Consider the following 27,886-nt stretch of genomic DNA (forward strand, 5'->3'; position numbering starts at 1 on the left):
CATGTGCTTGTCATCGTATAGTATGGATTTGCCAGGTAAATTGTAGGAATGGGCAAAATTTTACTTAGGATTTCATCTTTTGAAAAAGTTAACTCCTGTAAATCATCTCTTGGTGCCTCTGTCAAAGACCGAACTAATAGTTCCTCAGATACCTCTAGGAAATTTCTTCACTGGCCCATAAGAGAATTAACACTAGCTTTTGGTTTCTGCTGGAAAATTCTGCTGATAAGACTCAGTGTAACGTTAGAGCTTTGCTGAGTAATGTGAACTGACATTCACATTATTTTAAGAAATGAATCTGGAGTTCCCATCCTGGCGCAGCAGAAACGAATCCGACTAGGAACCATGAGGTTTTGGGTTCAATCCCTGGCCTCACCCAGTGGGTTAAGGATCCGGTATTGGTGTGAGTTGTGGTGTAGGTCACAGACGTGGCTCGGATCCTGCACTGCTGTGGCTGTGGTGTAAGCCGGCAGCTGTAGCTCCGAGTTGACCCCTAGCCTGGGAACCTCCATATGTCAAGCGTGAGGCCCTAAAAAGCCAAAAAAAAAAAAAAAAAGAAGAAGAAGGAAAAAGAAAAAAGAAATGAATCTGTTAGAATCACAAAATTTATTACAAACAGGCCTCAGGCAAAAAGCAAAAACACTGTCTTAATGCTTTGTAACTAATCCATGGAAGTCCAGCCTTAGGATGATGGAGCAGGGATGGGAGAGTTACAGAATAGAAGTCAATGAGGCCACGCAATTGCACAGTTATCACAGTGTGGATATGGACTTTACAACTTTCAGGTGAATAACCTTAACTTCATCTAAGAGATAAATTCATACAAGTATAAGTCTTGATACAAATGTTTAGAGGCAACATATCCTTAACATTAAAGTTTGCATTAAGTTACTTCCTATGGTGGCAGAGCAGAAACAAATCTGACTAGTATCCATGAATATGCGGGCTCAATCCCTGGTCTTGCTCAGTGGGTTGGGGATCCAGCTTTGCCATGAGCTGTGATATAGGTCGTAGATGTGGCTCAGATCCCACGTTGCTGTGTCTAGTGTAAGCTGGCAGCCGATTTGACCCCTAACCTGGGAACTTCCATATGCGGCACATGCAACCCCAAAAAGCAAAAAACAAAAAAGTTTGCATTAAAAAAAAATTTTTAGGAGTTCCCGTCGTGGCGCAGTGGTTAACGAATCCGACTAGGAACCATGAGGTTGCGGGTTCGGTCCCTGCCCTTGCTCAGTGGGTTAACGATCCGGCGTTGCCATGAGCTGTGGTGTAGGTTGCAGACGTGGCTCAGATCCCGCGTTGCTGTGGCTCTGGCGTAGGCCGGTGGCTACAGCTCCGATTCAACCCCTAGCCTGGGAACCTCCATATGCCGAGGGAGCGGCCCAAGAAATAGCAACAACAACAACAACAACAACAACAACAACAACAAAAAAGAAAAGACAAAAAAAAATTTTAAATCAGGGTGTCCTAAGGGGATTTTTTTTACAAACAAGTTAGCCTGGACATAATTTAATGATAGTGATATGTAAATTAAGTGCAGAAGAAAAGGCTTTTCACTCTAATTGCTCTCTCTCACTATAGAGAGAGAGAGAGAGAAAGAGAGAGAGCAGATTTTACTCTTTTTTGGGAGGGGAGCACATATGTAGCATATGGAAATTCCCAGGCTAGGGGTCGAATCAGAGCTGCAGCTTCTGGCCTGTGTCACAGCCACAGCAGCACCAGATCTGAGCTGCCTCTGCAACCTACACCACCTTCACAGCAATGCCAGTTCCTTAACCCACTGAGTAGGGCCAGGGATCGAACCTGCATCCCCAAGGATACTAGGTGGGTTTGTGACCACTGAGCCACAAGGGGAACTCCACAGATTTTACTCTTATCTAATCACACATAATGACCCACGCATTGCTCTGTCTTCTCAAAGACCCGGGTCTTTTTTTTGAAAAGTAGTGATCTCAGATTCTTAGGCCTCTGAAATTCAGCTGTCATCAGTCTGGAGTCAGTTTGGATGCTGGAATTTGTGAAAAGTTCCCAGATGGTCCTATGGCAGCTAAGGCTGAAAGACACTGATACACATGCTGGCCAGGGCAGGGCTGGGGGCAGGGAGGTGGTCAGGACTCTTAGTTTTCAGCCCTCTCTGGATCCAAAAAGGAGTTGCTCCCTGACCTCACCTCTGGTGGTTTGGTGGTGCCTAGTAGCTTGCTCCAGGATGAGATCTACCATTCTTGGTATTAACTGAAAAGCAACTTCCTCTAATCATGTAGTGACCGAGTTACTAGTCACAGAAAAGGCCTCAGTTCCGGACCCCCTTTGCGTGACTGAGAGCTGCTTTCTGTGACATGTGACTCTTGGAGGCTCCATTCAGCTCCATCCCAGTCGGGAGGGGCCCCTGGCACCTGCCCCCGGCCTGGACAAAATCCCTGGGAGTTCTTTTCCAGCCCGGAGAGTTTCTTTCCATTTGACCTGCTTCTCCAACTCTAATTCCCCCCTTTTGAAGCCAACTGTGGTATAAAGTTCACTTTGCAACGAGTTGCTTGGGATTACACGTTAACTTTTATCAGGCTTCCAAGGGTTGTTAAGCCTGGCTTTGGTCAGAGGCTTTTTAAAGAGCCCATTCCTTTCTCCGTTCTGAAAAGTGGCTAAATGTTTTATTACGGAAAATTCAAATTTATGCAAAAGTGGCATGTGGTAGAATGGCCTCCTTGCAACGTGCCCATCCAGCTTCTGTGGTCACCAGCGAAGATGGAAACTATTACATTTAGAACGGATAAGCAAGGAGTTCCCGTTGTGGCGCAGTGGAAACGAATCCCACTAGGAGCCATGAGGTTGCAGGTTCGATCCCTGGCCTTGCTCAGTGGGTTAAGGATCTGGCGTTGCTGTGAGCTACGGTGTTGGTCGCAGATGCGGCTTGGATCCCTCATTGCTGTGGCTCTCGTGTGCACCAGCAGCTACAGCTCCAACTGGATCCCTAGCCTGGGAACCTCCATGTGATGTGGGTGCAGCCTTTAAAAAAAAGGGGGGGAAAAAAAAGAATGGATAAGCAATGAAGTCCTGCTGTATAGCACAGGGAACTATGTCCAATCTCATGATAGAAGATGATGGAAGATAGTATGAGAAAAATAATGTGTATATATGTATATATGTGTGTGTGTGTGTATGACTAGGTCACTTTGCTGTACAGCAGAAAAAGGCACAACATTGTAAATCAACTGCAATCAAATTAAAAAAAAAAACTGTCACCAACCTACTCCTAGCCAGTCTTGGGTCTCTAGTTCCACCCACTACCCCAGACACACACCCTGGATTATGCTGATACAAATCCCACACACCATATCTATCCATCTGTAAATATTTTAGCAGATAAACTCTGAAAGGTAAGGCCTCTTTCTTTCTTCTCCAGTTTTTTTTTTTTTTTTTGGTTAAATATAAAATATACTTAATATAAAATTTACCATCTTTATTTTTAAGTATCAGTTCAGTGGTTTTAAAAATTTTCAAAATGGTGCAACCATGACCATCATCCAGCTCCATAGCTCTTTTCATCTTATAAAATTGAAACTCAGTACCCATTAAACACTAACTCTCTGCTCCCTTCCCCCCAGCCCCTGGAAACAGCCAGTCTACTGTCTGTCTCTATGATTTCTTCTTCTTCTTCTTTTTTTTTTTTTTTTTTTTTTTTGTCTTTTTAGGGCTGCACCTGAGGCATATGGAGGTTCCCAGGCTAGGGGTCGAATGGGAGCTATAGCTGCCGGCCTATGCCAGAGCCACAGCAACACGGGATCCGAGCCAAATCTGTGACCTATACCACAACTTATGGCAACGCCAGATCCTTAACCCATGAATGAGGCCAGGGATCAAACCCCAGCCGCATGGTTCCTAGTTAGATTCATTTCCGATGCGCCACGATGGAAACTCCTCTAAGATTTTTTTTAAATTTAATTTTATTGGAGTATAGCTGATTTATAATGTTGTATTAGTTTCAGCTGTACAGCAAAGTGCATCTATCATGCATATAAATATATGCATTCTTTTTTCCCATGTAGGTTATTACAAGTTATTAAATAGATTTTCCTGTGCTCTACACTGGGTTCTCATTAATCATCTCTCTTACATAGTGTGTCTGTGTTATTCCCTCCCTCCCAATTCTTCCCTCCCCTCAAGGGTTTCACCTATGGTAACCATAAGATTGGTTTTGAAATCTGTGGGTTTGTTTTTGTTTTTCAAATAAGATCTTTTGTGTCATTTTTATTAGATTCCACATATAAATGAAATCATATGATATTTGTCTTTGACTTACTTCACTCAGTATGATAGTCTCTAGGTCCATCTAAATTGCTGTAAATGGCATTATTTCATGCTTTTTAGCCTGAGAATATGCCATTATTACTAACATATACGTACCACAGCTTTTTTAGCCATTCCTCTGTTGATGGACATTTAGGTTGCTTCCATGTCTTGGCTTTTGTAAATAATGCTGCAATGAACATTAGAGTATATGTATCTTTTTGAATGAGAGTTTTGTCTGGATATATGGCCAGGAGTAGGAGTGCGAGATCATATAGTAGTTCTATATTTAATTTTTTAAGGAACCTCCATACTGTTTCCATAGTGGTCGCACCAATTTACATTCTCACCAACAGTGTAGAAGTGTTCCCTTTTCTCCACACCCTCTCCAACATTTATTGTTGTAGAAAAAAAATTTTTTTTTCTCTTTAGGGCCACACCCACAGCATGTGGAAGTTCCCAGGCTACAGGTTCAATTGGAGCAACAGCTGCCGGCCTACACCACAGCTACAGCAATGCTGGATCCGAGCTGCATCAGAGACCTACACCATAGCTCACAGCAATGCCAGATCCTTAACCCACTGAGCAAGGCCAGGGATCGAACCTGCAGCCTCATGGTTCCTAGTCGGATTTTTTTCCCTTGCGCCACAATGGGAATTCCCTGTATGTAGACTTTTGATGATGACCATTCTGACTATTGTGAGCTGATACCTCATTTTAGCTTTGACTTGTATTTCGCTAATAATTAGTGATGTTGAACATCCTTTCATGTGTTTTTTGGCCAGCTGTGTGTCTTCCTTTGGGAAATGTCTGTTTAGATCATCTGCCCATGCATCTCTATGATTTTAGCTACTCTAAATATCTCATATAAGTGGAATCATAGAGTATTTGTGTTTTCATGACTGACATTTCATTTTGTGTAATGTCCTCAAGGTTCATTCATGTTGTAAAATATATCAGAATTTCCTTTTTTTAAGGCTCAGTGGAATTCTTCTGTATGTATGTAACACATTTTGCTTATGCATTTATCCGTTGGCAAACAGCTGGCTTGCTTCCACATTTTAGTTACTGTAAATAATACTGCTGTGAACAAATATATCTTCAAGACACTGTTTGCAATTCTTTTGGGTAACAGCCTCTTTCTTTTTAACACAACCACAATATTGCTATCACATCTGAAAAAACATGATAGCAATTCTTTATTTTCACTGAATTATCCATCCAGTATTCATATTTATTTCCTAGATGATCTCAAATATTTTTTAGTGTAATTGGTCCACACATTGCACCTGGGAGATATGTCTCTTACATTGTTTCTAATCTACAGGTTCCTCTTCCTTTACTTTTCCTTTGCAGTTGCCATGACTACTAAAAAAAAATTGCATTGTTTGGCCTTTATGGTTTTCTACATACTGGATTTTGTTCATTGCATCCCTGTGGTGTGTTTTTGTTTTTTGTCTTTTTGCCTTTTCTAGGGCCGCTCCTGCGACATATGGAGGTTCCCAGGCTAGGGGTTGAATTGGAGCTGTAGCCGCTTGCCTACGCCAGAGCCACAGCAATGTGGGATCCAAGCCTCGTCTGTGACCTATACCACAGCTCACGGCAATGCCGGATCCGGATCCTTAACCCACTGAGCGAGGCCAGGGATCGAACCTGCAACTTCGTGGTTCCTAGTTGGATTCGTTAACCACTGCACCACAATGGGAACTCCCCCGTGGTGGTGTTTAACATGTTCCTCTACCTCTGTCTTTCCTGTAAAGTGATTGTTGGGTCCAGACTTATTTGATTCCTGTCTGACTTTCTCACAAGACTATTTCATAGGTGGTGGTGTCTGCTTCCATTAGAAGGCAGCTCCTGCCCAGCTGGTCTTTGTGTGTATGTTTGTGATGTTACTAGACTCTGATGGTCGTTGCTTAGGTCATTCGAGTATTTTAAAACACACTTAAATTCCACGATTGGAGTTCCCATTGTGGCTTAGTGGTAACAAACCCAACTAGTATCCATGAGGAAACAGATCCAATCCCTGGCCCCGTTCAGTGGGTTAAGGCTCCAGCATTGTTTTGAGCTATGGTATAGGTCACAGATGCTACTCAGATCCTGCATTGCTCTGGCTGTGGTGTAGGCCGGCAGCTGCAGCTCCAATTTGACCCCTAGGCTGGGAACCTCCATGTGCCGTGAGTGGGGCCCTAAAAAGACAAAAATAAATAAAGAAAGAAGCCCCACAATTGTTGAACTCTCTGTTTCCCAGTGATTTCCTCATAGCCAGACTTCACCCAAAGAAATCACTGAGGCCTCACTACCCTTCAGCAGGAAGGAGCAATCATTTAATGAGGGCTATTCTGGGCAGGGGACCAGAAGAAGACCCCAGAGAGAAAACAGTGCCCTTTGTCCTCAAGAAGCTTGGGGTCTATTTGGGGAGGTAGGAATATACCAAAACAATTAAGAAACGTGATTGACTGCAATTAATTATTATTTTAGTCTCTGAGCCCCAAAAGTCATGAATGTTACCTAGAAAATCTGTAGCAGAGCTGCCTGGATCCCACCCAGATATTCCGATGTAAACTGGTCTAGCATATGACCTAGACGTTGAGATTTTAAAAGTATCCTGGGTATTTTTATGTGTAGCAAAGTTCAAGAATCATCGTTCTAGGATAGTAGTTCTTAAAGCATCATCCCTAGATCATCAGCAGCAGCATCACCTGGGAACTCGCTGGGCAATGGAGAAAGAAGGGGTCAGATCTCGAAACACAAAGCAGAGAGATGACATTCTGCTGTATAGAACCACAATTCTTGTGATCTTCAGACCAGCAATAACATCATGGCTGGGACCTTGTTGGGAGTTTCCATTGTGGTTCAGCAGATTAAGAATCCGACTAGTATCCATGAGGATGTGGGTTCAATCCCTGGCCTCACTCGGTAGGTTAGGATCTGGCACTGCTGCAAACTGCAGTGTAGGTCCCAGATGTGGCTCGGATCTAGTGTGGCATGGCTGTGCCATAGGCTGGCAGCTGCAGCTCTGATTCGACCCCTAGCTTGGGAATGTCCACATGCTGCAGGTGCAGCTTTCTATAAAAGCATGGAATGGCCATGCTGGGACGGAAACTTCTGTGATCTACCCTACCTTTTCATCTGGTGTTCTCAGAGCCATCGTAAGGGAAAGAGGCTATGTCCCTTCTTATATAAAAAGAATGGGACACATGGGCACAGAGCCATTTGCCTGCACTGAGACACCACCAGACAAGTCCAACTATGTATGGTCCTATGTGACTGTAAAGTAGAGGCTCATCAACCCTCAGGTCACAAATAACCGAGGCACTTCCACCACCGGGCCACCCTCCGGGTGGTGTGACAATCCAGGCATCAGTATTTTTATAATCTCCTCAGGCAATTCTAATAGATAGCCAAAGCTGAAAACCACAGCTGCTTATCCTGGGTCCTCCACGTTTCCATGTTCTACTCAAGGTGAAAGTGAGCTTCATTTCCAGCTGTAGCCATTAAAAACCCCAAACGAAGTTCAGGTCTTGGGCTTACTCTTTCAATATCCGGAGTCCCCAAATTGTTGCAAGGACACCTGAAGAGGTGTCCCTAGTGAGGTTGTTGAGTATCCTGGAGTTTTTAAAAATAAAGTTCTCGAAGAATGCTGGTAGCAGGAGTCTAGTTTTGGCATTGCCCTGAACCTGGAAACAGGTAACTTTGTTTTTCTGCACAATGTGCTCAGGTGAGTTGATGCCCTTGTCTGTATATAGAGCTAATGTTTGTGGATGCCTATCACATAGGACAAATAGTCGAAGTACTGGGAGGTGAAGAGGACTGATTGTCCTTGCTATCTGGTGTTACTAGAAGGATGTTTCAAAAAGGAGCTCTGCTCTCACCCTTCCAGGTGGAGTTGCATTTGTATAGGCAAAAAGCTGAAGGGTGGATGCCTGGGAGGGAACTGCCCAAATGTCCACCCGGGCTGCTTATGAGACAATTTAGAAAGCAATCAAGGGAGTTCCCATTGTGGCTCAGCGATAATGAATCCAACTATTATCCACGAGCTTGCAGGTTTGATCCCTGGCCTTGCTCAGTGGGTTAAGGATCTAGTGTTGACGTGAGCTGAGGTGTAGGTCCCAGATCCAGCTTGAATCCCACGTTGCAGTCTCTGTGGTGTAGGCTGGCAGCTACAGCTCTGATTTGACCCCTAGCCTGGGAAATTCCATATGCCACACGTTCGGCCCTAAAAATCCAAAAAAAAAAAAAAAAAGGGTTAGAAAGCAATCAACCCAAGTGGCCCCATGCACTGGGACACATGGCTTTGGGTGGATGCGTTAAGGCTGTGGAGCAACAAAAGTGTCCTCAGTGACAAGGAGACAGCATAACTTACCTTGTGTATTTTTAAGGAAATGGGAGACAATTTGAGTGTGTGAATAGGAGAAAGACCCTCAGGGAGAAGAGTGAGCTTCTCCTGACCAAAATATTGTCCTTTGATCTCTCCCTTGCAAACCCTTATGTTAATACAACTTTTAGAAAAACTTCGTATTGATGGCATACAGACTTGGATCTACCATAATTTAAATAATGTTCTCTCAAACACATTTCCCCATTAAAAATGTCAGCTACACCTTGGCGAGTCTCAGCAGCAAGTGTCTGATTTCTGCTCTAGCCCCATGTTTTAGGTCTTCACTACCCAGGCCTCCTCTAATCAAACCTCCCCATCCTGTGTCCATCCAAGCCCCCGAGGCCCCACCAGGCTCCTTGTTAACCGGTCTCAAATAAATGTATTGAGTCAGGATGTTAAACATTGATAATGCAAAATACTGGCACAATTGTGTAAAGAGGAAATCTGACAAAAGATGTTCAACCTCACTTGTAGTCAAAAGAATGCAAATATGATACAACTTTGCAACTCCCAAATGAACAAAGGTGAAAGGGAATGACAATCCTAGAGTTTGAGAGACTTCAGAGAAATGTGAGGTCTTCTGTACGTTGGTGGAAGTTCGAATTGGCACAGCTTTCCGGAGAACAGTTTGACGATGTATGTCATACACTTAAAAATGTGCAGACATGACAATTCCACTTCTGAGAGTTTATTGCAAGGAAAATGTTGAGCAGGGGCCAAGGATATTCAAACCAGCCTTGTTTTTCAGAAAAAACAATTAGAGATAATGTAAATGTCCACCAAGTGGTGATTATTCATATTAATTAGCATTTATTCATACAGTGGAATACTAAAGAGCTTCTAAAGTGATATCAGTATTTATAGACATGAAAGAATATCCATTAGATACCACACCGTCCTGCTGCCATTAATGTAAAATTGTGTGCACGTGTGTGTACGTGTGTGCTCATCACAGATCTGCAGTGAAGGTTATCGGAATATCAACCATGATGTCTTCTGGTCAGGAGAGCTTCAAATGCTTTCATTTTCTTATTTCCTTAGTGTTTCTAAAATTGTAAAAGCAAAATTCTTTACCTTTGCATTCACAGCTAACACTGAGTGTGTGTTGTGTGCCAGGCACTTCTTTAATTGCTATAAACTATTGGTGGTCCTGACAAAAACAAAGATGGTGAGAGATTGCGTGACTTACCCGAAGTCCTTAGCTAGTAAGTGCGGAGCTGGGATTCCAGACCTGGTTGGCTTGCTCCACAGGCTGTGCTCTCCCCTCTCTAATTAACCCCAATAGAATGAAAGTCTCCTAAATCCTCCCCCAACCAACAATCTCACACCTCCCCTCAGAAGAAACCATTGAACCACGTGACAGACATCCTTCCAAAACTGCTGCTGGGCATTTACAGACATGTGTGCAAATGCCAGATCCTTAACTCGCTGCATTTTTCCTTTTTTATAAACTGGGATGGTGTTGTCTATCCTGTCAGTACGCATAGCTCAGCCTTGGACTTTTTACCTCTGAGGGGAACTCTGCAGCATGGATGTATGGCTCTGGTGTGACCACGCTCCTAACGAAAACTGGTGTTTCCAGTTCTTCACCCTGGTGGGCAAAGCCGCAGTGAGCATCTCCTGGCATTTGTATTACTGTGTGCTGATGTGTAATGATATTCCTGTGACAGTTTCCTAGCAATGGAACTGCTGCATCAAAAGACATGCACACCAAAGTTGAAAGAGACTCCCCAGTTCCCCACGCCAAGAAGGCTGTGTGGCTATACGATATATGTGTGTGTATATATATATATATATACAGTATGTGGCTATACTATATATGTATATGCTATGTACATAATATAGTATATAAGTGCCCACCCGTCTTCCCGTGTTTCCACCAATACAGGAATTTGCCAGTCCTTTAAATTTTTGCCACTATGAGAAGTGAAGACTGTTTCATTTGCAACAATTTAAATGTCCTTGACTATTAGTAAACTAGAATGTCTTTTCACATGTTTATTGGTCGTCTTCGTTTCTTTTCAGAATTGTTCGCTTTTCAGCTGGCTAATTGGAGTTTTTCTGTTTTGTTTTTTTGTTTTTTGGGTTTTTTTTTTTTGTCTTTTTGCCTTTTCTAGGGCCGTTCCCACGGCATATGGAGGTTCCCAGACTAGGGGTCTAATCAGAGCTGTAGCCGCTGGCCTACGCCACAGCCACAGCAATGCAGGATCCGAGCCGAGTCTGCGACCTACATCACAGCTCATGGCAATGCCGGATCCTTAACCCACCGAGCAAGGCAAGGAATCGAACCCGAAACCTCATGGTTCCTAGTCGGATTTGTTAACCACTGTGCCATGATGGGAACTCCTGGAGTTTTTCTTGTTGATGAGTTTTGTTATATTTAATTTTTTGCTTTTTTAATTTTTGGCGGCACCCATGGCATGAGGAAGTTCCTGAGCCAGGGATTGAACCCAAGCAGCAGCAGTGACAATGCCAGATCCTTAACTGCTAGGCCACTAGGGAATTCCAAGTTTTGTTTTAAGTATCAATCCCTTAATGTTCTGTTTATTGCAAATATTTTCTGAGTATGTTGCATTTCTTTGAACTCCATTTGTGTCCTAAATTAGTTTATTCTTAAAAGTTTTTTTTATTGTTTGGGTATGTCCGAGGCACGTGGAAGTTCCTGGGACAGAGATCAAACCCATGCCACAGGAGCAACCCAAGCCACTGCAGTGACACTGCCAGATCCTTAACCCACTGTGCCACAAAGAACTCCTGTCTTAGTTTAGGTTATTTTTCTTTTATTTTCTTTAATTTTATTTTTTTTGGCCACTCCCATGACATGTGTAATTTCCTGGGCCCAGGGATCAAACCCACATCACAACAGTGACCCCAGCCACAGAGTGACAATGCCAGATCCTTAACCTGCTGAGCTACAGGAGAATTCTAGTTTAGTGTATTTTTATGTAACAAAATGTGTCCATTTTTTTCCTTTATATTTTTATATCTTGTTCGGGAGGTCATTCTCCATAACCTTCTGTCTCTATGAACTTGTAGGTCCCTCGGATAAGTGGAATCTTACAGTGTTTGTTCTTTTGTGACTGGCTAATTTTGCTTAGCATAATGTCTTCAAGTTTCATCTATGTTGTAGCCACGTGTCAAATTTTCCTTTTTTTAAAGCTCAACAGTATTCCATTATAGATTTATTTTTATGTTTAGCCTTGAATCCATATAGAATTCAGAATTTAGTATTTAGTATTTGGCGAGAAGTAGGGACTTAACTTTTTACATTTAGGTTGGTCATCTTTTATTATTTTATTGAAGTATAGTTGATTTACAATGTGTGCCAATTTCTGCTGTACAGCAAAGTGACCCAGTCATACAGACATATATACATACATTCCCCTTCTTATATTACCTTCCATCGTGGTCTATCCCCAGAGATTGGATAGAGTTCCCTGTGCTGCACAGTAGGATCTCATTGCTTATCCATTCTAAATGTAATAGTTTGCATCTACGAATCCTAAACTCCCAGTCCACCCCTCTCCCTCCCTCCCCCTCCTTGGGAACCACAAGTCTGTTCCTATGTCTGTGAGTTTGTTTCTCTTTTGTAGATAGGTTCATTTGTTAGGTTGGTCATATTTTTAAAAACTCCTCCAGCAAAACCTAAACTCCCATGGGGGCTCAGGTCTGTTACTGAACTCTTGTCTTATCCATCCCTTTGTCTATAACTGGAATGGATTTACATTGCTTTCATTACTCAAGTTTTTCAGTAAGTTCTTATATCTGCTAAAAGCAATACCATCCCAATTCTTCTTTTTTAGATTTTCCCCAACTATTCTCAGACATTTACTTTTCCAAAGGGACTTGAAAATCACAGCCCCAGAATGCTCTCTTTGGATTTTAATTGGAATAGCTTGAAGCTACTCACTAATTGAGGTGGACATCCGATGAAGCTGAGCCAGCAGGTCTCCAGCCAGGAGACTTTGCTTCTTGCTGGCCCCCCAGGCTGTCCGGTGCTGCCCCCTGCCAGGGAGCTCCAGACCAGCACTGCCCCTGCCTGGCTGCCCACAGCCTTCCCACGCAGCCCTCTCCTCCTCAGCCTATGATTCTAAGGCTTCTAGAAAGGGAAAATTCCTATACATCCTTGGTTAAATCTCTTTCCTTCCCCAAAATGATATTTGGAGTTGAACTATCAGAGCTAAAATCCAGAGCGGGGATCGTGGAAACCTCAGGCCCTGCGGTAGAACCATGGGGAGATACTCCCTTGATCCCAGCAAACCACACCCCATAAGGCAGACACTGAACACTCATGTGACCCGTTGACGGGTATCTAGGGTCCATTGAGGATTTTTTTCCTTTTATTTTTAGGGCCGCACCCGCGGCATATGGAGGTTCCCAGGCTAGGGGTCCGATCAGAGCTGTAGCCACAGGCCTACACCAGAGCCACAGCAACGCAGGATCTGAGTCAGGTCTGCGACCTACACCACAGCTCACGGCAACACCAGATCCTCGACCCACTGAGCAAAGCCAGGGACTGAACCCACAACCTCATGGTTCCTAGTCGGATTCGTTTGTTTCTTCTGTGCCATGACAGGAACTCCCATTGAGAATTTTTTTAAAGAGGTCTATTATTGTAGGATACCATAGAGTTCCCTTGTTTTGAGTGTATCATTAAATGATTTTTAGGGGAGTTCCCGATCAGATGTGGCTCAGATCCCGTGTTGCTGTGGCTGTGGCATAGACCAGCAGCTGTAGTTCTGATTTGACCCCTAGCCTGGGAACCTCCATATGCCTCGGATGCAGCCTCTAAAAAGCAAAATAAGTGAATAAATAAATAAGGCCTAGAGTAAGACCCAGGAATTTGCAAAAAAAAAAAATTTTTTTTTTAGTAAATGTGCAGAGTTGTACAACCATCACCAAATCCAATTCTTGAACACTTCTACCACCCCCAAAAGTATCCTTCGTGCCCATTTATGGCTATTCTCTGACGCAACTTTGTCCTGAGCATAACAGAGTCAGGAGGAGTGGGGGACAGAGTGAGGGAGTCCCCTTTAGATCCCCTGCCTGTGAGTCTAGGACCAAAACCCTCACACTGTGCAGAGCATGACTTGCAGGCCAAGCCCCTCCCTGGAAGAGACCTAGCTGGGGGCTCCTCCTGGGGGCTCTGGCCATCCTAAGCCCCATCCTTACCTTTCCAGGTGGATAAAGTTTGAAGAAAAGGTAGAGGAAGGCGGTGAACGCTGGAGCAAGCCCCACGTGTCCACACTGTCCCTGCACAGCCTCTTTGAGCTCCGGACCTGCCTGCAGACGGGGACAGTGCTGCTGGATTTGGACAGCGGCTCCTTACCACAGATCATCGGTGAGGCAGGGACCGCTGTGGGACCCCCAAACTGGGGCAGCATCCCCCCTCCCTGCCCCCATTTCGTGCCCACCTTTGGTCTGTATGACATGCCCACTTCTGACACCTGCCTCATTCTGCGGAGGCCAGACTTTGGGTTCAATGCTCTCAAGGCAGTGTCACAGTTGCTCCCCATGTAGAGGGAAAGAACAGCCTCTGAAATGCCACCCAGCAATGTAGCAAAAGGGAGAGGGGCTTCTTAGCAACCTGTTTTTTGTCAGGGTAAACAGGTCATCATTCATCTTTAGGAAATTAGCTCTTGTTTGATGGAGTGGCAAAGGGAGGGAGTAGCTTGGCTTATCATCCCTAAAACTTCTTATGAATTTTGATTCAGAACCTTCAATTTTGCCAGAGCTATTTTGCCCAAAATGCTTTCTAAAAAGAATTCATATTAGGACAAAAACCACTTAATATAGTACTCTTATGCTTTTTAGGGGACTTTCATATGCACAATTTCATTTACTTTCCACAGTATTATTGATAAAAAAGCAGAGAATCCTATCCCCATGCATGCATCCGCAATGCACTCACACATGCACACACATGCATACTCACATGCACACACAGGCACACACAGGCATATTCACATGCACCCACACAAGCACACACATGCACAAACACCCACAGATGTGAACATACTCTTTTATGTATGAGGAGACTGAGGGTTCATGACTGGTCCAAATTTTCAGTTTAGCTCCCTTTTAATCCCATAAAAACCAGGTGAAACCGAAGACCCCACACACCCCTGGTCCCTCTGTCCCACATGGACGCTGCATGTTTATTTCCCACTTAGATGATGTCATCGAGAAGCAGATCGAGGATGGCCTCCTTCGGCCGGAGCTCCGCGAGAGGGTCAGCTACGTCCTCCTGAGGAAACACCGCCACCAAACCAAAAAGCCCATCCACCGCTCGTTAGTCGACATTGGCAAGTCGGTCTCCTCCACCACCAGTGAGTCGGGCCATACGCTTGTTTTATGCACGCATCTCACATCTGCAATCCTCCGCTCTTGATGTTTCAGGGTTGAGATGCACGGACGCTGGCCTTGCTGGACTTGTCAGATAAATGCAGACATCAGTACAGAGTTGATAAAGTTGCTAACTAAAGACACTCGAGGAATCTCTTTAGATGGATTCTTTTAAAATGGGCAAGTGCTTAGTGTAGAGGGGGCACCTATGCCTCGCTCACCATGCTCCAGGCACTGAGTGCTCCCCAAGTGTTAACTCACTTCATCCCCACTGTAACCCCGTGACGAGGTACTGTTCTCATCACCCCATTTTACAGATGAGGAGGCTGAGGCACAGAGAGGTTAAGTCCCTTGCCCAAGGCCATGTGGTCAGTAGGTTGTGGAATCCAGGATGAACCTGGGAGTCTCCCACACCTGGTGCTTGTCTAATCAGTTGTGTGTCTATCTCACTTTCAATAGTACAGATATTTTCGCTAATCATGTTCAGACTATTCACTGGCTTCCCCCAAATCCTGAAAAACAGGCACCTAAGCCCAACAACCCAAACAGCCTTTCTTCCCCGAGGGGGAAGAGACCTGTCTTGCAGCGCAGCTTTATTTGGGTGAAATGATTGTAAAGTTGTCCTCTCTGCAGTCCCCTGCAGCCACATGCCCTCTGTCCCTCCTCCCAGATCGTGGCCCAGCCCGGAGCCCCGCCGCCGGCCCCAGCCTGCACCACTCCACCGAGGACCTGAGAATTCGGCAAAGCGCCAATTACGGCCGGCTGTGTGAGTGTCCCCTTCCCCTGCCACTGTGTGACTGCTTTGTCCTGGCTTCAGCCACTCTGGAAAGTCAGTTTTCCCCAACTTTCCCAGTGGAGGAGGTAAAGCCCAGGCTGTGGCTGGAATTCTCAGGCGTCAGGAGAAATAAACCTGGGCTGCCCGCAGAGACTAACTTATTACCATCATTTTCTAAATAATCACTCCAAAAAATGCAGCTCTAAGTCAAGTTCCCGTCATAATCAATGCCCAATTCTGGAGTTCCCATTGTGGCTCAACGGGATCGGTGTACCTTGGGAGCACTGGGATGCAGGTTTGATCCCCGGCCCCCCACAGAGGGTTAAGGATGGGGCATTGCCACAGCTACAGCTTAGGCTGCAGCTACTTCTTGGATTTGATCCCTACCCCAGGAACTCCATATGCCTCGGGGTGGTCAAAAAAAGAAAAGAAAAAAAAAGGTAGCTTGAAATTCTGGGAGTGCTCTGATGGCCTAGCGGGTTGCGACTTCTGCGTTCTTGCCGCTGTGGCTCTGGTTGCTGCTGTGCAGCGCAGGTTCAATTCCTGGCCCAGGAATTCCCACATACTGCCTGTGTGGCAAAAAAGAAAAAAATCTGGAATTCCCGTCGTGGAGCAGGGGAAACGAATCCAACTAGGAACCATGAGGTTTCAGGGGCAATCCCTGGCCTCACTCAGTGGGTTGAGGATCCGGCGCTGCCAGGAGCTGTGGTGTAGGTCACAGACACAGCTAGGATCTGGCCCTGTTGTGGCTCTGGCATAGGCCAGCAGCTGTAGCTCCGACTGACCCCTAGCCTGGGAACTTCCATATGCCACGGGTACGGCCCTCAAAAGACAAAAACAAACAAACAAACAAACAAAAAAAAAAAAAAAACAAGAGAGAACCTGAAATAAACATTGCAAGTCTCATTAAAAAAAAAAAATCAAAACCCCAATTCTGTGTCTTAGGCATTTTTTCACTTAGTCTATGCCTTTTTTCTCACTACGCTGGTCATTGGCCTTGTTTGGGGTGAGAAGTCTTCCCAGAAACAGAATTAAAAACAGGGTAAGTCCTTCCCCCCAGGACAGTCAGAGAATGTTCCCCTCCCTGGAACATTCCTGGGCCACCACGACAGTGAAACACTGGCAGAGCTGCAGCCCCCTGAGGAATGGGAAAGTGTGAGAAGGGGCTGGCGAGCTGCATGGGGTTTTTTTAGGTAATTCATCAGGGATGAACAGACAAGTGAGCAGGGAGGCCAAGAAAAGAGGGGATTTGTGAAAAGAAAAGAAAAAACAGTGTGAAGGAGTACCTTCCTTTATTTTATTTATTTGTTTTTTTTTTCTTTTTTGGGTGCCCTGAAGCACATGGAGTTTCTGAGCCAGGGATCAAATCCAAGCCACAATTGCGACCTAAACTGCAATTGCAGCAATGCCAGGTCCTTAACCAACTGTGCTGGTAGGGCTGGAACCTGGGTCCCAGCACTCCCAAGAGGCCACCAATCCTGCTGCACCACAGCGGGAACTCCAAGGAGTACTTTCCTTTAAATGCTTTTACTAAAATGACCAGCTAGGAACATGCACAGCCCAGGGCTGTGCCCCTGATCAGGCTGGAGGGACACCTTGGTGAGGGGCAACCTGACCTTGGCCGCAGCAGGGGTTTGCAGTGGTCTTTTCTCTCTATTACCCCAGGATGCTGTCAGTCTCCCCTGGCTTGGGTTATTCCTCCGTGGGATACTGGCACTCAGTAGGCAGTGAGTGGCTTTGGGACGAGCTGTCTGCTCAGTTATTTGCTCCATGCCCACACTGCTGTGGTGGGGACCCGTATAAAAGGCATGAATAAGTGATTACAGCTTTCAGTGCACACCCCTTCCCACCTCAAGGTGGCACTTGGGAAGACTCAAGAGAGGAGAAGACACTTGCCTGAGTCTTGGAGAATAAATAGGAGCTTTCCAGTAGCCAGGGGGAGAAAGAGGGTGTTTATTTTTTTGTTTTTTTGTGGGTGGTTTTTTTGTTTGTTTGTTTGGATTTTTTTTCTTTTTAGTGCCACACCCATGGCATGTGGAAGTTCCCAGGCTAGAGGTCAAATGCAAACTGCAGCTACCAGCCTATACCATAACCACAGCCACACCAGATCCAAACTGCAACTGTGACCTACACCACAACTCACAGCAACACCAGATCCTTTAACCCACTGAGCAGGGCCAGGGATCGAACCTGTGTCCTCATGGATCCTAGTCGGGTTTGTTTCTGCAGAGCCACAACGGGAACTCTGGAAGAGTGTGTTCTTTAGAACAAAGGACACAAACAGCTGGTGAAGGGAAGACACTGAAGGGTGACATGGGCACTGACCTTCTCCTGCCTTAGTGGTGGGTCCGGGGGGCAGGGGGGAGCTACGGGGAAGCTTGAGTGGTTGACCACCACTGTTCTCCCAGGGGAGCCCCTTCCCTCTGCCAGCCCCAATCCCCAGCCCTCTTTAAAACCTCACATGGGCCACAGAGGCTCTTTCTCCAATGAAGCCCAAGCTTTGGGACACCTGGCCTCTCAGCCGACAGCGTGTCTGTGTCCCTCCCCACCTCCCGGGCTGACACTGAGCAGACAGCTTAGTCTTTGCCCCAGAAGGTGGCATGCAGGGCTGGGACCAGAGCACAGCAGACTGAGGAGTGAGAAGGAAGCAGTGGGACCTGGGGTCCAGCAACTCTTTTAAAAAAGCTGCTGCTGGAGTTCCTGTTGCAGCGCAGCAGAAACGAATCTGACTAGGAACCATGAGAAGGTGGGTTCGATTCCTGGCTTTGCTCAGTGGGTTAAGGATTCAGCGTTGCCATGAGTTGTGGTGTAGGTCACAGACACAGCTCGGATCCCATGTTGCTGTGGCTGTGGCTGTGGCTGTGGCATAGGCCAGCAGCTGTAGCTCTGATTTGACCCCTAGTCTGAGAACTTCCATGTGCCATGGGTGCGGCCCTAAAAAACAAAAAACAAAACAAAAAAAAACAAATTAAATTAAAAAGCTGCCATTGAAAAGATGGGAAAAGAGAGGATGCTTGCTGAAAGGGACTGCAGGATTCGGGGGGGGGGGGGGGGGGTTTGCTTTGTTTGTGATGATGAGAAAAGCTTGTGTAGCGACCAAGAAAAAAGGACCTATGAGAACCTGGCTTCCCCTGATGGACCTTTTTTTCCTTCTCTCCTAGGTCATGCCCAGAGCAGAAGCATGAATGATATTTCTCTCACTCCAAATACAGATCAGGTAGTAAAGCCCCTGCACTTGGCTGCAATACAGGCCAGGGCAGGATGCCACCTTAGGTTTTAGGGGTAGGGAGCCCCAACAGGTGAAACTGCACCCCCATGAAAAAGTGGGAATCCCCAGGAAGGACCCAGGTGGGGCTCTGGGCTCCTTGGTGCCTCTGCCCAGTGGTCACTGAAGGGCTGGTTCTGTGCCAGGCCCTGGGAGGAGTAGGGGAGAGAGGAGAGTGGTCAGATGAGATGCCAGCTGTCCCTGTCCTTGGGGTTTATTGGAGAAAGACTGCCACATGGAGTTCCAGCTCCTCCATGACCCACAGGCACTTTCAGTGATGAAGTGGGGACTTGGGCTGGTAGAGAAAAGCACTGGGGCCTCTCTGTGGTGTAGGCTGGTGGCTACAGCTCTGATTCAACTCCTAGCCTGGGCTCTTCCACACTGTGGGTGTGGCTCTAAAAAAAATTCAGTCTAGTGAATCAACTAGACTGTCCCAGTAGTATCTTCTCCTTGGCTAGTGCAAGATAAAGTCAAGTTCTTGTCTCCCACCAGCTTGGCTGAAACCTCCTCGATGAGATCAGCTGAGTCCCAGTTCTAAGGCCCCCATGACTATGACCCTGAGGGAAGCCCGCGGGAAGCTGCCCTCAATTCCAAACACTGCACATCTCAGGGGCAGAAAGTCCTACGGCTCCCTTTCCTGTGCCCCCAGGGATGGAGGGTGGGGGGAAGTGAGGTCATGAAGGAAACCTGAAATTTGGCACAGATTCCTCAAGAGCTTGGGTGAACTCCAGGGCTTGAAGGCACCCCCAAGTTTGGTGGAAGGCGAAACAAGAGCGTTCCCTCATGTCAGCGTCTCGAGGGTCCTTTGATGGCCAAAATAACAAAATAACAATAATAACAGCATCAACCAACATTTGAGGTCCGCATGTGCAGGCACGACGCCATGTGGGGAACATTTTCTGGGCATCATGAAGGTACTGTGTCATCTTCACTCTGCAGCTGAGAACATAAAGGCTTAAAGCAGTTAAATAAGCCCAAGTTCATGCAGCTGAAAAGTGACAGAATCATGATTTGATCCAGGCAGTCCGATTCTAGCACCCTTAATTTGGGAGTGACTTAGGAACAAATATTCTGGAATATTATCTAGAAAAGAGCCCAACTTAACTGTAGTCACGTGCACGGAGAGAGGAGCTGTGATAAGAAAGCATTGCCTAGTAATAGCTTTTCACAACCTATTTTAATAAATGTCTAAGTGGTTACAAGAATACTATCCTCTAGAAGTTCCCACTGTAGTTCAGCGTTAACGAGCCCGACTAGTATCCGTGAGGATGTGGGTTCGATCCCTGGCCTCTCTCAGTGGTCTAAGTATCTGGCATTGCCATGAGCTGTGGTGTAGGTCACAGACGTGGCTCAGCTCTGGCGTTGCTGTGGCTGTGGTGTAGGCCGGTGGCTACAGCTCCGATTCAACCCCTAGCCTGGGCTCTTCCACACTGTGAGTGTGGCACTAAAAAAAAAAAAAAAATTACTATCCACTGTTTCCCCTGAGGCAATACTGCCTTGGATTTAGGGATTGGAGCCCAACACCAGGCACCTGCAGCCAGCTCTTCCTAACTGGTTGGGTGATGCTGCTTCTCAATATTTGCGGCAGCAATGGCTCATTGTAGGGACAACAGTTTGTACAACAGTGGGTGTTCTGTAAGTGCATCTTTCTTCATCACTCTGCCTCGGCCCTGGGCAGGCCAGTGGTTCCCATAGAGCAGAGTGTGGATCTAAGCAGCCTGGCTGTGTGCAGTGACTCAGCAGACCTGGACCCGAGTCCAGGGTTCAGGCAGTGGGGCCAGCAGAGCCCTGGTTGGACAAGCCCATGTCCAGACCTTCAGCAAGCCAGGGTGGCCAGAACACCAGTACGGCCTTTTTCAAGGATGCCACCACCCTGCAAGGGTCACAACCTGCAAGGGACGACCAAGGTCCCAATTCAGCTTCTCTCTCCAGGGGACTGCATGGGCCACCCCAGAGTTTTCAAAGTCTTGTCCTCCAAGCCTCTCCTGCCACCCACTGCTCTTCCCGTCCTCTGACCTCTTCCTGCCTGAGGCCCGGGGACATGGAGCTGGCAGGGGGACAGGGGCTGCCCTGGCACACCCAGCCCTCCATCCTGAAGAACCTGCTTAGGAGTCAGCGAACTGTGCCCAGGACAAAGGGCCTTTCTGCGTCGAGGGGATTCGGGCCTTCCTGTTAACTCCTGCCCTTGCTTCTTCTCACTGTGTTAGGGTCCTTGGGACTGTTGTCCTAGTGGTTGTGATGTTTTGTGCCTTTGAATGGATTTAGAAGATTCAAAGTGTGTAGTCCTTGCTCACGATCTGTTTCTAGTGCTGTAAGGACCCCAGCCCAGTATGTATCCTGCTCCCATGAATCAAATCAGGAAATGGCTCTGGGCCCAAAGGGATGAGACCTCTTGGCCATGGCCATGCCCACAGCTGACCCCTCTCCAGGGACAGAAGGACCCTATCTTCACTGAGATTATGAGAAAGAAACATTTCTCTTTAAAAATTTTTTTTTTATTAAAATATAGTTGATTTACAATGTTATGCCAATTTCTGCTATACAGCAAAGTGACCCAGTCATACCTATATATACATTCTCTTTCTTTTTTATTATTTTTTAGGGCCACACCCGAGGCATGTGGAAGTTCCCAGGCTAGGGGGTCTAATCAGAGCTACAGCTGCCAGCCTTCACCACAGCCACAGCAACGCCAGATCCAAGCCATGTCTGTGACCTACACCAGAGCTCACGGCAACAGCAGATCCTTAACTGAGTGGGGCCAGAGATCAAACCTGTATCCTCATGGATACGAGTCGGGGTCGTTACCCACTGAGCCACAACGAGAACTCCATACATTCCCTTTCTTATATTACTTTCCATGATGGTCTATCCCCAGAGATTGGATAGAGTTCCCTGTGCTGTACAGCAGGACCTCATTGCTTATCCATTTTAAATGCAATAGTTTGTATCTACTAACCCCAGACTCCCAGTCCATCTCTCCCCTGCCCCACCTCACTTGGCAACCACAAGTCTGTTCTCTATGTTTGTGAGTCTAGAGAAACAAACATTTCTATGCCCACAGGAGGGACTCCTACCAAAGGGGAACAGGTGGCAAATTCTGGCTTCCGCGGGCTCTTTCCGTCTGTAGCTCTTGCCTCAGCCTTCTGGGCCCTTTCTTCCTTTGTTGGCTACTGTGGACTCCCACCAGCCCTGTCCTCCCCAAACGGCCCCTTCCTCCTCTATGAAACCATCTCTGTCCCTGACCCATCCCCTCGATGCCCAGAGGGAAAAACTCATGCACCCTAAGATGTTAAAGACTAAGTAGGGCATGTTTGTGGAGTTCCCATCGTGGTGCAGCGGAAACGAATCTGACTAGGAACCATGAGGTTGCGGGTTCGATCCCTGGCCTCGCTCAGTGGGGTTAAGGATCCGGCGTTGCTGTGAACTGTGGTGTAGGTCACAGATGCGGCTTGGATCCCACATACTTGTGGCTGTGGTATAGGCCAACAGCTACAACCCCGGTTGGACCTCTAGCCTGGGAACCTCCACAGGTGTGGCCCTAAAAAGCAAAAATAAAGGCGGGGGGACATGTTTGTGACCATCCCTGGGCATCTTCCTCCTAAGTGAGGACTCAGAGTCTTAACCACAGGGAGTGGGACCGATTTGGGGTGGAGGGCTTATCTCCAGCACCTCTCAAATCAGACCCCACTCACTCTGCCTCTGTGACCCTCCTGCCCTGAACAGACACCAGCCAGAGGGCCTGAGGGAGGGCACTTCCATGGTCTCAGCTGGAAAGCCTCAGACCCTCTGAGTTTCCATGAGGTCCCCTAGGGGTGACTAGGGCATGAAGTCTCCCACTGACTGGCAGGCAGGCTCTGGGGCTTCCTGTCCACCAGGAAGCTGGTCACCAAAAGAAAACTCAGTGTGCCCACTCTGGCCATTGGGATGGCCTTGTTCCTCCCACAGCCACCCTGGGGTGAAGGCAAAGAGGGAGGCCCCGGACCAGCTGGAGCATAAGAGCCAAGACGCCCCTCTGCTTGGGCCACAGGAGGCTTCGGGATGGGGCCCGATGTCCACATGCTCTTCTCTGATCCCTCAGCTCACACTTCAGTGAAACAAAGTTTTCACCCATTAAGGAAGGTCTCAGGGGTCAAGTCCTGGCCTGTTCCTTCCCATCTGAAAAGGCTTAGTTGGGAGTTCCCGTTGTGGCTCAGTGGTTAACAAATCCGACTAGGAACCATGAGGTTGAGGGTTCGATCCCTGGCCTCACTCAGTGGGTTAAGGATCTGGCGTTGCCGTGAGCTGTGGTGTAGGTCACAGATATGGCTCGGATCCCGCATAGCTGTGGCTCTGGCATAGGCCTGTGGCTACAGCTCCGATTCAACCCCTAGCCTGGGAACCTCCATATGCCACAGGTGGCCCCAAAAACGGCAAAAAGACAAAAAAATAAAAATGAAAGAAATAAAAAGGCTTAGTTGGTCCCTGGGGTGAACCACCTTTGCGTCTCCTCATCTGCAGACTGGGAGAGAGTGTTGGGTGATTTCCTTCAGTCTCTTGAGCAACGTTGGGAGACTTTTATAAGGTTAGGCCTCCCCTGCAGTCAGCATGGGCGGAATGAGCATGGAACCCACTGCACGTGAGTATCCATGGGTCTCTCATGTCCCCCTCCCTGCCCAGCGGAAAAACAAATTCATGAAGAAGATCCCTAAAGACTCAGAAGCCTCCAACGTGCTTGTGGGCGAGGTGGACTTCCTGGACCAGCCATTCATCGCCTTCGTGCGTCTCGTCCAGTCGGCCATGCTGGGGGGAGTGACCGAGGTGCCTGTTCCCACCAGGTAGAGCCGTTGAAATCCATCCACCAGATGATCCCTCGGGCAGCCAGCTGGGATCCATGCAGTCAGCCAGCAGGGCTGTTGGAGACACCCCGAAAACCAAGAGGGAAATTAGGGAATTGGCTGGGGAGGGCCATCTGACTCAGGAAGCATTTCAGAGAGTTTATTTAAAATAACTGTAAACAAGAAGTACTAGGGAGTTCCCATTGTGGCACCATGGAAACGAGCCCGACTAGTATCCATGAGGATGCAGGTTCGATCCCTGGCCTCGCTTAGTGGGCTAAGGATCTGGTGTTGCCATGAACTGTGGTGTAGGTCGCAGACACGGCTCGGATTTTGGAGTTGCTGTGGCTGTGGTGTAGGCCAGCAGCTGTAGCTCCAATTCAAGCCCTAGCCTGGGAACTTCCATATGCCAAGAGTGCGGCTCTTTAAAAAAAGCAAAAAGACATAGCCAATAGCTGGGAGAGATACTGTTGGGTGGGCTCTGGGGCCAGAGTACGGCAAGGATGCTCAGGCAGGAGTGAAGAAGAATGTTTCTGCAAAGCAAATGAGGGCTCGAGAGGTGGGAAGGGACATGTTCATGGCCAGTTAGAAAGTTAAGAATTGGGAGTTCCCCAGTGGCTCAGCAGGTTAAGGATCCAGTGTTGTCACTGCTGTGGCTCAGGTCGCTGCTGTGGCGCAGGTTCAATCCCTGGCCCAGGAACTTCTGCATGCTGAGAGTATAGCCAGGAAAAAGAAAAAAAAATGATGCTATTTAATGCCAGAAAATACTTCTCTCCACCTGCTTCCATTTTTCCTTGTCATTTTCCTCTTCCATCTTCGTTGCAGATTTCTGTTCATACTGCTGGGACCATCTGGGAGAGCAAAATCCTACAATGAAATTGGCCGTGCCATTGCAACCCTCATGGTAGACGATGTAAGTGCCACAAGATGCATGTACTCCTGAATGTCATGGCCACTGCATCAAATGTCATGCCTTCATTCATTCACTTATCCAACAGGCACATTGGAGCACCTGCTGTGTGCCAGGCCCTGTGCAGGGTGTGAGGATTATGAGAATGAGAGAATAGTCATTGCCCTTTAGGAGCACTGATCAAGTGGGAGAGACAGACCTGTGATCCTAGAATGAACCTCGTGCTACCTGCCCAGGCAGTCAGGGGCCCTTCACACAGTTGTGGGCTTTAAAGCGAAAGACGAGCCGGAGTTAGGTGGGCCCAGCACGAGCCTAGGAGGCAGGTGTTCCAGGAAAAGTGAACAAGGGCCAGCGCTCCGAGACAAGGGGGCTGGATGGAAGTAGTTCCTTGCTTAGCGTAAGAGCTTCGAGAGCAGGAGGTGACACTGGAAAGGGGAGCAGAGACTACGCAGACCCTCTTGCAGAGCTGAAGGCTCACACCCTGTGACAGGGACCCCGGAGGACTTTAAACATGAGCATGACCCAGTCAGACCTGTTAAGTCAGAAACACTCTGGAGACAGTGTGGGGGGGCTGCAGCCTGACCCTCCAAAGATGAAGCACTGGGACATTCCCAACAGATCGGAGATATGTGAGCTTCTCAGACTGGGCTCAGCACGGGGTTTCTGATGAGCTCGTTGTTGTGACTCTGAGAACGGAAAAGTTAAGTAACTCAACCTGGTCTGACCACTGGAATACCAACACCTGGCCTCAGGTCCAGGAGGGGCCACCTTGCCCCATGGCCTGTGTTCCCACTGCACCACATTCCACTGCCATGCTGTGCTCTCACCTCAAAAACTGAGGGCAAGCGTTCCATTGGTTAAGATCTCAACTAGTATCCACGAGGATGCAGGTTTGATCCCTGGCCTCACTCAGAAGGTTAAGGATCAAGGGTTGCCATGAGGTGTGGTGTAGGTTGCAGATATGGCTCAGATCTGGTGTTATTGTGGCTGTGGTGTAGGCTGGCAGCTGCAGCTCTAATTTGACCCCTAGCCTGGGAACGTCCATATGCTTCAGGTGTGGCCCCAAAAAGACTGAAAAAAAAAAAAAACCAAAAATCTGAGGGCAATTGGCAGCAGGAGCCAAGGTTCCAAGGGCCTTTCTATGAACACACAAGGGGTGTGCCCCCACCAGCAGTGAGGGAGCAGCCCTTCCTCTGCCTCTGCCTCTCTCCCTGCAGCTCTTCAGCGATGTGGCATACAAAGCCCGCAATCGGGAGGATCTGATTGCGGGGATTGATGAGTTCCTGGATGAGGTCATCGTGCTTCCTCCTGGAGAGTGGGATCCAAATATCCGAATCGAGCCACCCAAGAAGGTGCCTTCTGCTGACAAGAGGTGTGTGTGAGTGACAGTGGCAAGTTGGGAAGCCATGCAGAGGGAGCTTTCCATCTATCCGTTCCTGTTTTGGGATTTGAAAGAAGAATGTCAGCATATGTGGGTTTATACATTTTTTCCCCTCAGTTTCATTTTTAAAAAATTTGTTTATCAAGGGAGAGTTGATTTACAATGTTCTGTCAATTTCTACTGCACAGCAAAGTGACCCAGTCATGCATATATATATTCTTTTTCTCATATTACTTTCCATCATGTTCTATCACAAGTGATTGAATCCAGCTTCATTTTATGTCTAAAAAAATTCAGAAGCAAAGGTGCTGAATGCAAATATTTGTAAAATCTGAGCCGCCTGTGGGTATTGCTCGATCATTTTCTGCATTTTTCTCTATATTTGAAGATATTTGATCATTTTAGCTGGAAAGTCCTGGCTATGCTGAGCTCTTTCCAGGACTGAGAGCCCACTGTCTCCTGTCCCCTTTCTTCTTCCAGGAAATCTGTGTTCTCCTTGACTGAGCCAGGCCAGATGAATGGCTCTGTGGCTGGAGGCCTTGGAGGGCCTGCAGGAGGCAGTGGCGGTGGTGCTGGCAGCGGCAGCGGTGGCAGCGGGGCCGGCGGAGGGAGCAGCGGGGATGACGGCGAGATGCCAACCGTGCATGAAGTTGGGGAGGAGCTTATCTGGACAGGAAGGTGCCTACTCCAAGCCTGACCCACTGAGCGAGGCCAGGGATCGAACCCACATCCTCATGGAAACTAGTCAGATTCCTTTCTGCTGTGCCACAACAGGAACTCCCCTGGCTTGTGTTTCTTTGCCAGCTTAGAATAACTTGAGTTGGTCTCAATTTAGGAAGGGACATGGCCCTGCAAAACTATGTGTAAATCAAGGTTTTTTGGGTTTTTTGTTTGTCTTTTTGCCTTTTCTAGGGCCGCACCCGTGGCATATGGAGGTTCCTAGGCTAGGGGTCTAATCAAAGCTATATCCACTGGCCTATGCCAGAGCCACAGCAATGCAGGATCTGAGCTGCATCTGCAACCTACACCACAGCTCACGTCAATGCAGGATCCTTAACCCACTGAGCGAGGTCAGGGATCGAACCTGCAACCTCATGGTTCCTAGTCGGATTCGTTAACCACTGAGCCACGACGGGAACTCCTAAATCATGACTTTGAGAAGGGAGTCATGTTTTATATGCCCTTGACTCTCTGCCAGCCAATGGTCCCCAACTGAAGGCAACTTTACCCACCCACCCCCACCTCCATCATCAGCCAGGGGACATTGGACAATGTCCAGAGACATATTTGCTTTGTCACAACTGGAAGGAAGATGCTATTGGTATCTAGTGGATGGAGCCCAAGGATGCTGCTCAATACCCTCCAATGCACAGGGCTGCCCTTCCCCCAGCAAAGGATTATCCAGTCCAAATGTCGGTTGTGCCAAAGTTGAGAAGCCCAGCTCTATGCTAAGCACTGCATTAGTAGCTATCGGGGAGAATAGCATCCCCAATAAACACTCTCTCTAAACCTAAAATTCTCCACTCATTTGTTCCACAAGGCAAAGAAACCTGTTATATGGTTCAGAATCTGCCCTTGATGAATCCCTTATAAGCCAGGATCTCTCCATCTCCTAAAGCTGGGCACACCTATGTTTACTAAGCACAGGCCCCCTGAGGGTGATCAGGGACCCCAGGATTTCCATTCCCTGTGGAATGTCAGGTCAAACCCAAGACATGTTCCCATGAGGCCTTCCCT

At 47.3% G+C, this 27,886-nt stretch overlaps 1 protein-coding gene across 6 annotated transcripts in view; it reads left to right on the plus strand.

The window, feature by feature from the left end:
• The window catches only part of SLC4A5 (solute carrier family 4 member 5), a 116,790-nt gene that overhangs the window by 50,035 nt on the left and 38,869 nt on the right, over nt 1-27,886 (plus strand). For all 6 annotated transcript variants that reach the window (XM_047781736.1, XM_047781737.1, XM_047781740.1 and 3 more), the window contains 8 exons: nt 13,840-14,000; nt 14,833-14,988; nt 15,675-15,770; nt 18,941-18,996; nt 23,701-23,858; nt 24,684-24,771; nt 25,986-26,140; nt 26,630-26,827. In XM_047781736.1, the coding sequence (XP_047637692.1) occupies nt 13,840-14,000; nt 14,833-14,988; nt 15,675-15,770; nt 18,941-18,996; nt 23,701-23,858; nt 24,684-24,771; nt 25,986-26,140; nt 26,630-26,827 (1,068 nt within the window). The remainder of the gene's footprint in view (nt 1-13,839; nt 14,001-14,832; nt 14,989-15,674; nt 15,771-18,940; nt 18,997-23,700; nt 23,859-24,683; nt 24,772-25,985; nt 26,141-26,629; nt 26,828-27,886) is intronic.

The sequence above is a fragment of the Phacochoerus africanus genome, chromosome 5, assembly GCF_016906955.1.
Source record: "Phacochoerus africanus isolate WHEZ1 chromosome 5, ROS_Pafr_v1, whole genome shotgun sequence".
Classification (NCBI taxonomy): Eukaryota; Metazoa; Chordata; class Mammalia; order Artiodactyla; family Suidae; genus Phacochoerus; species Phacochoerus africanus.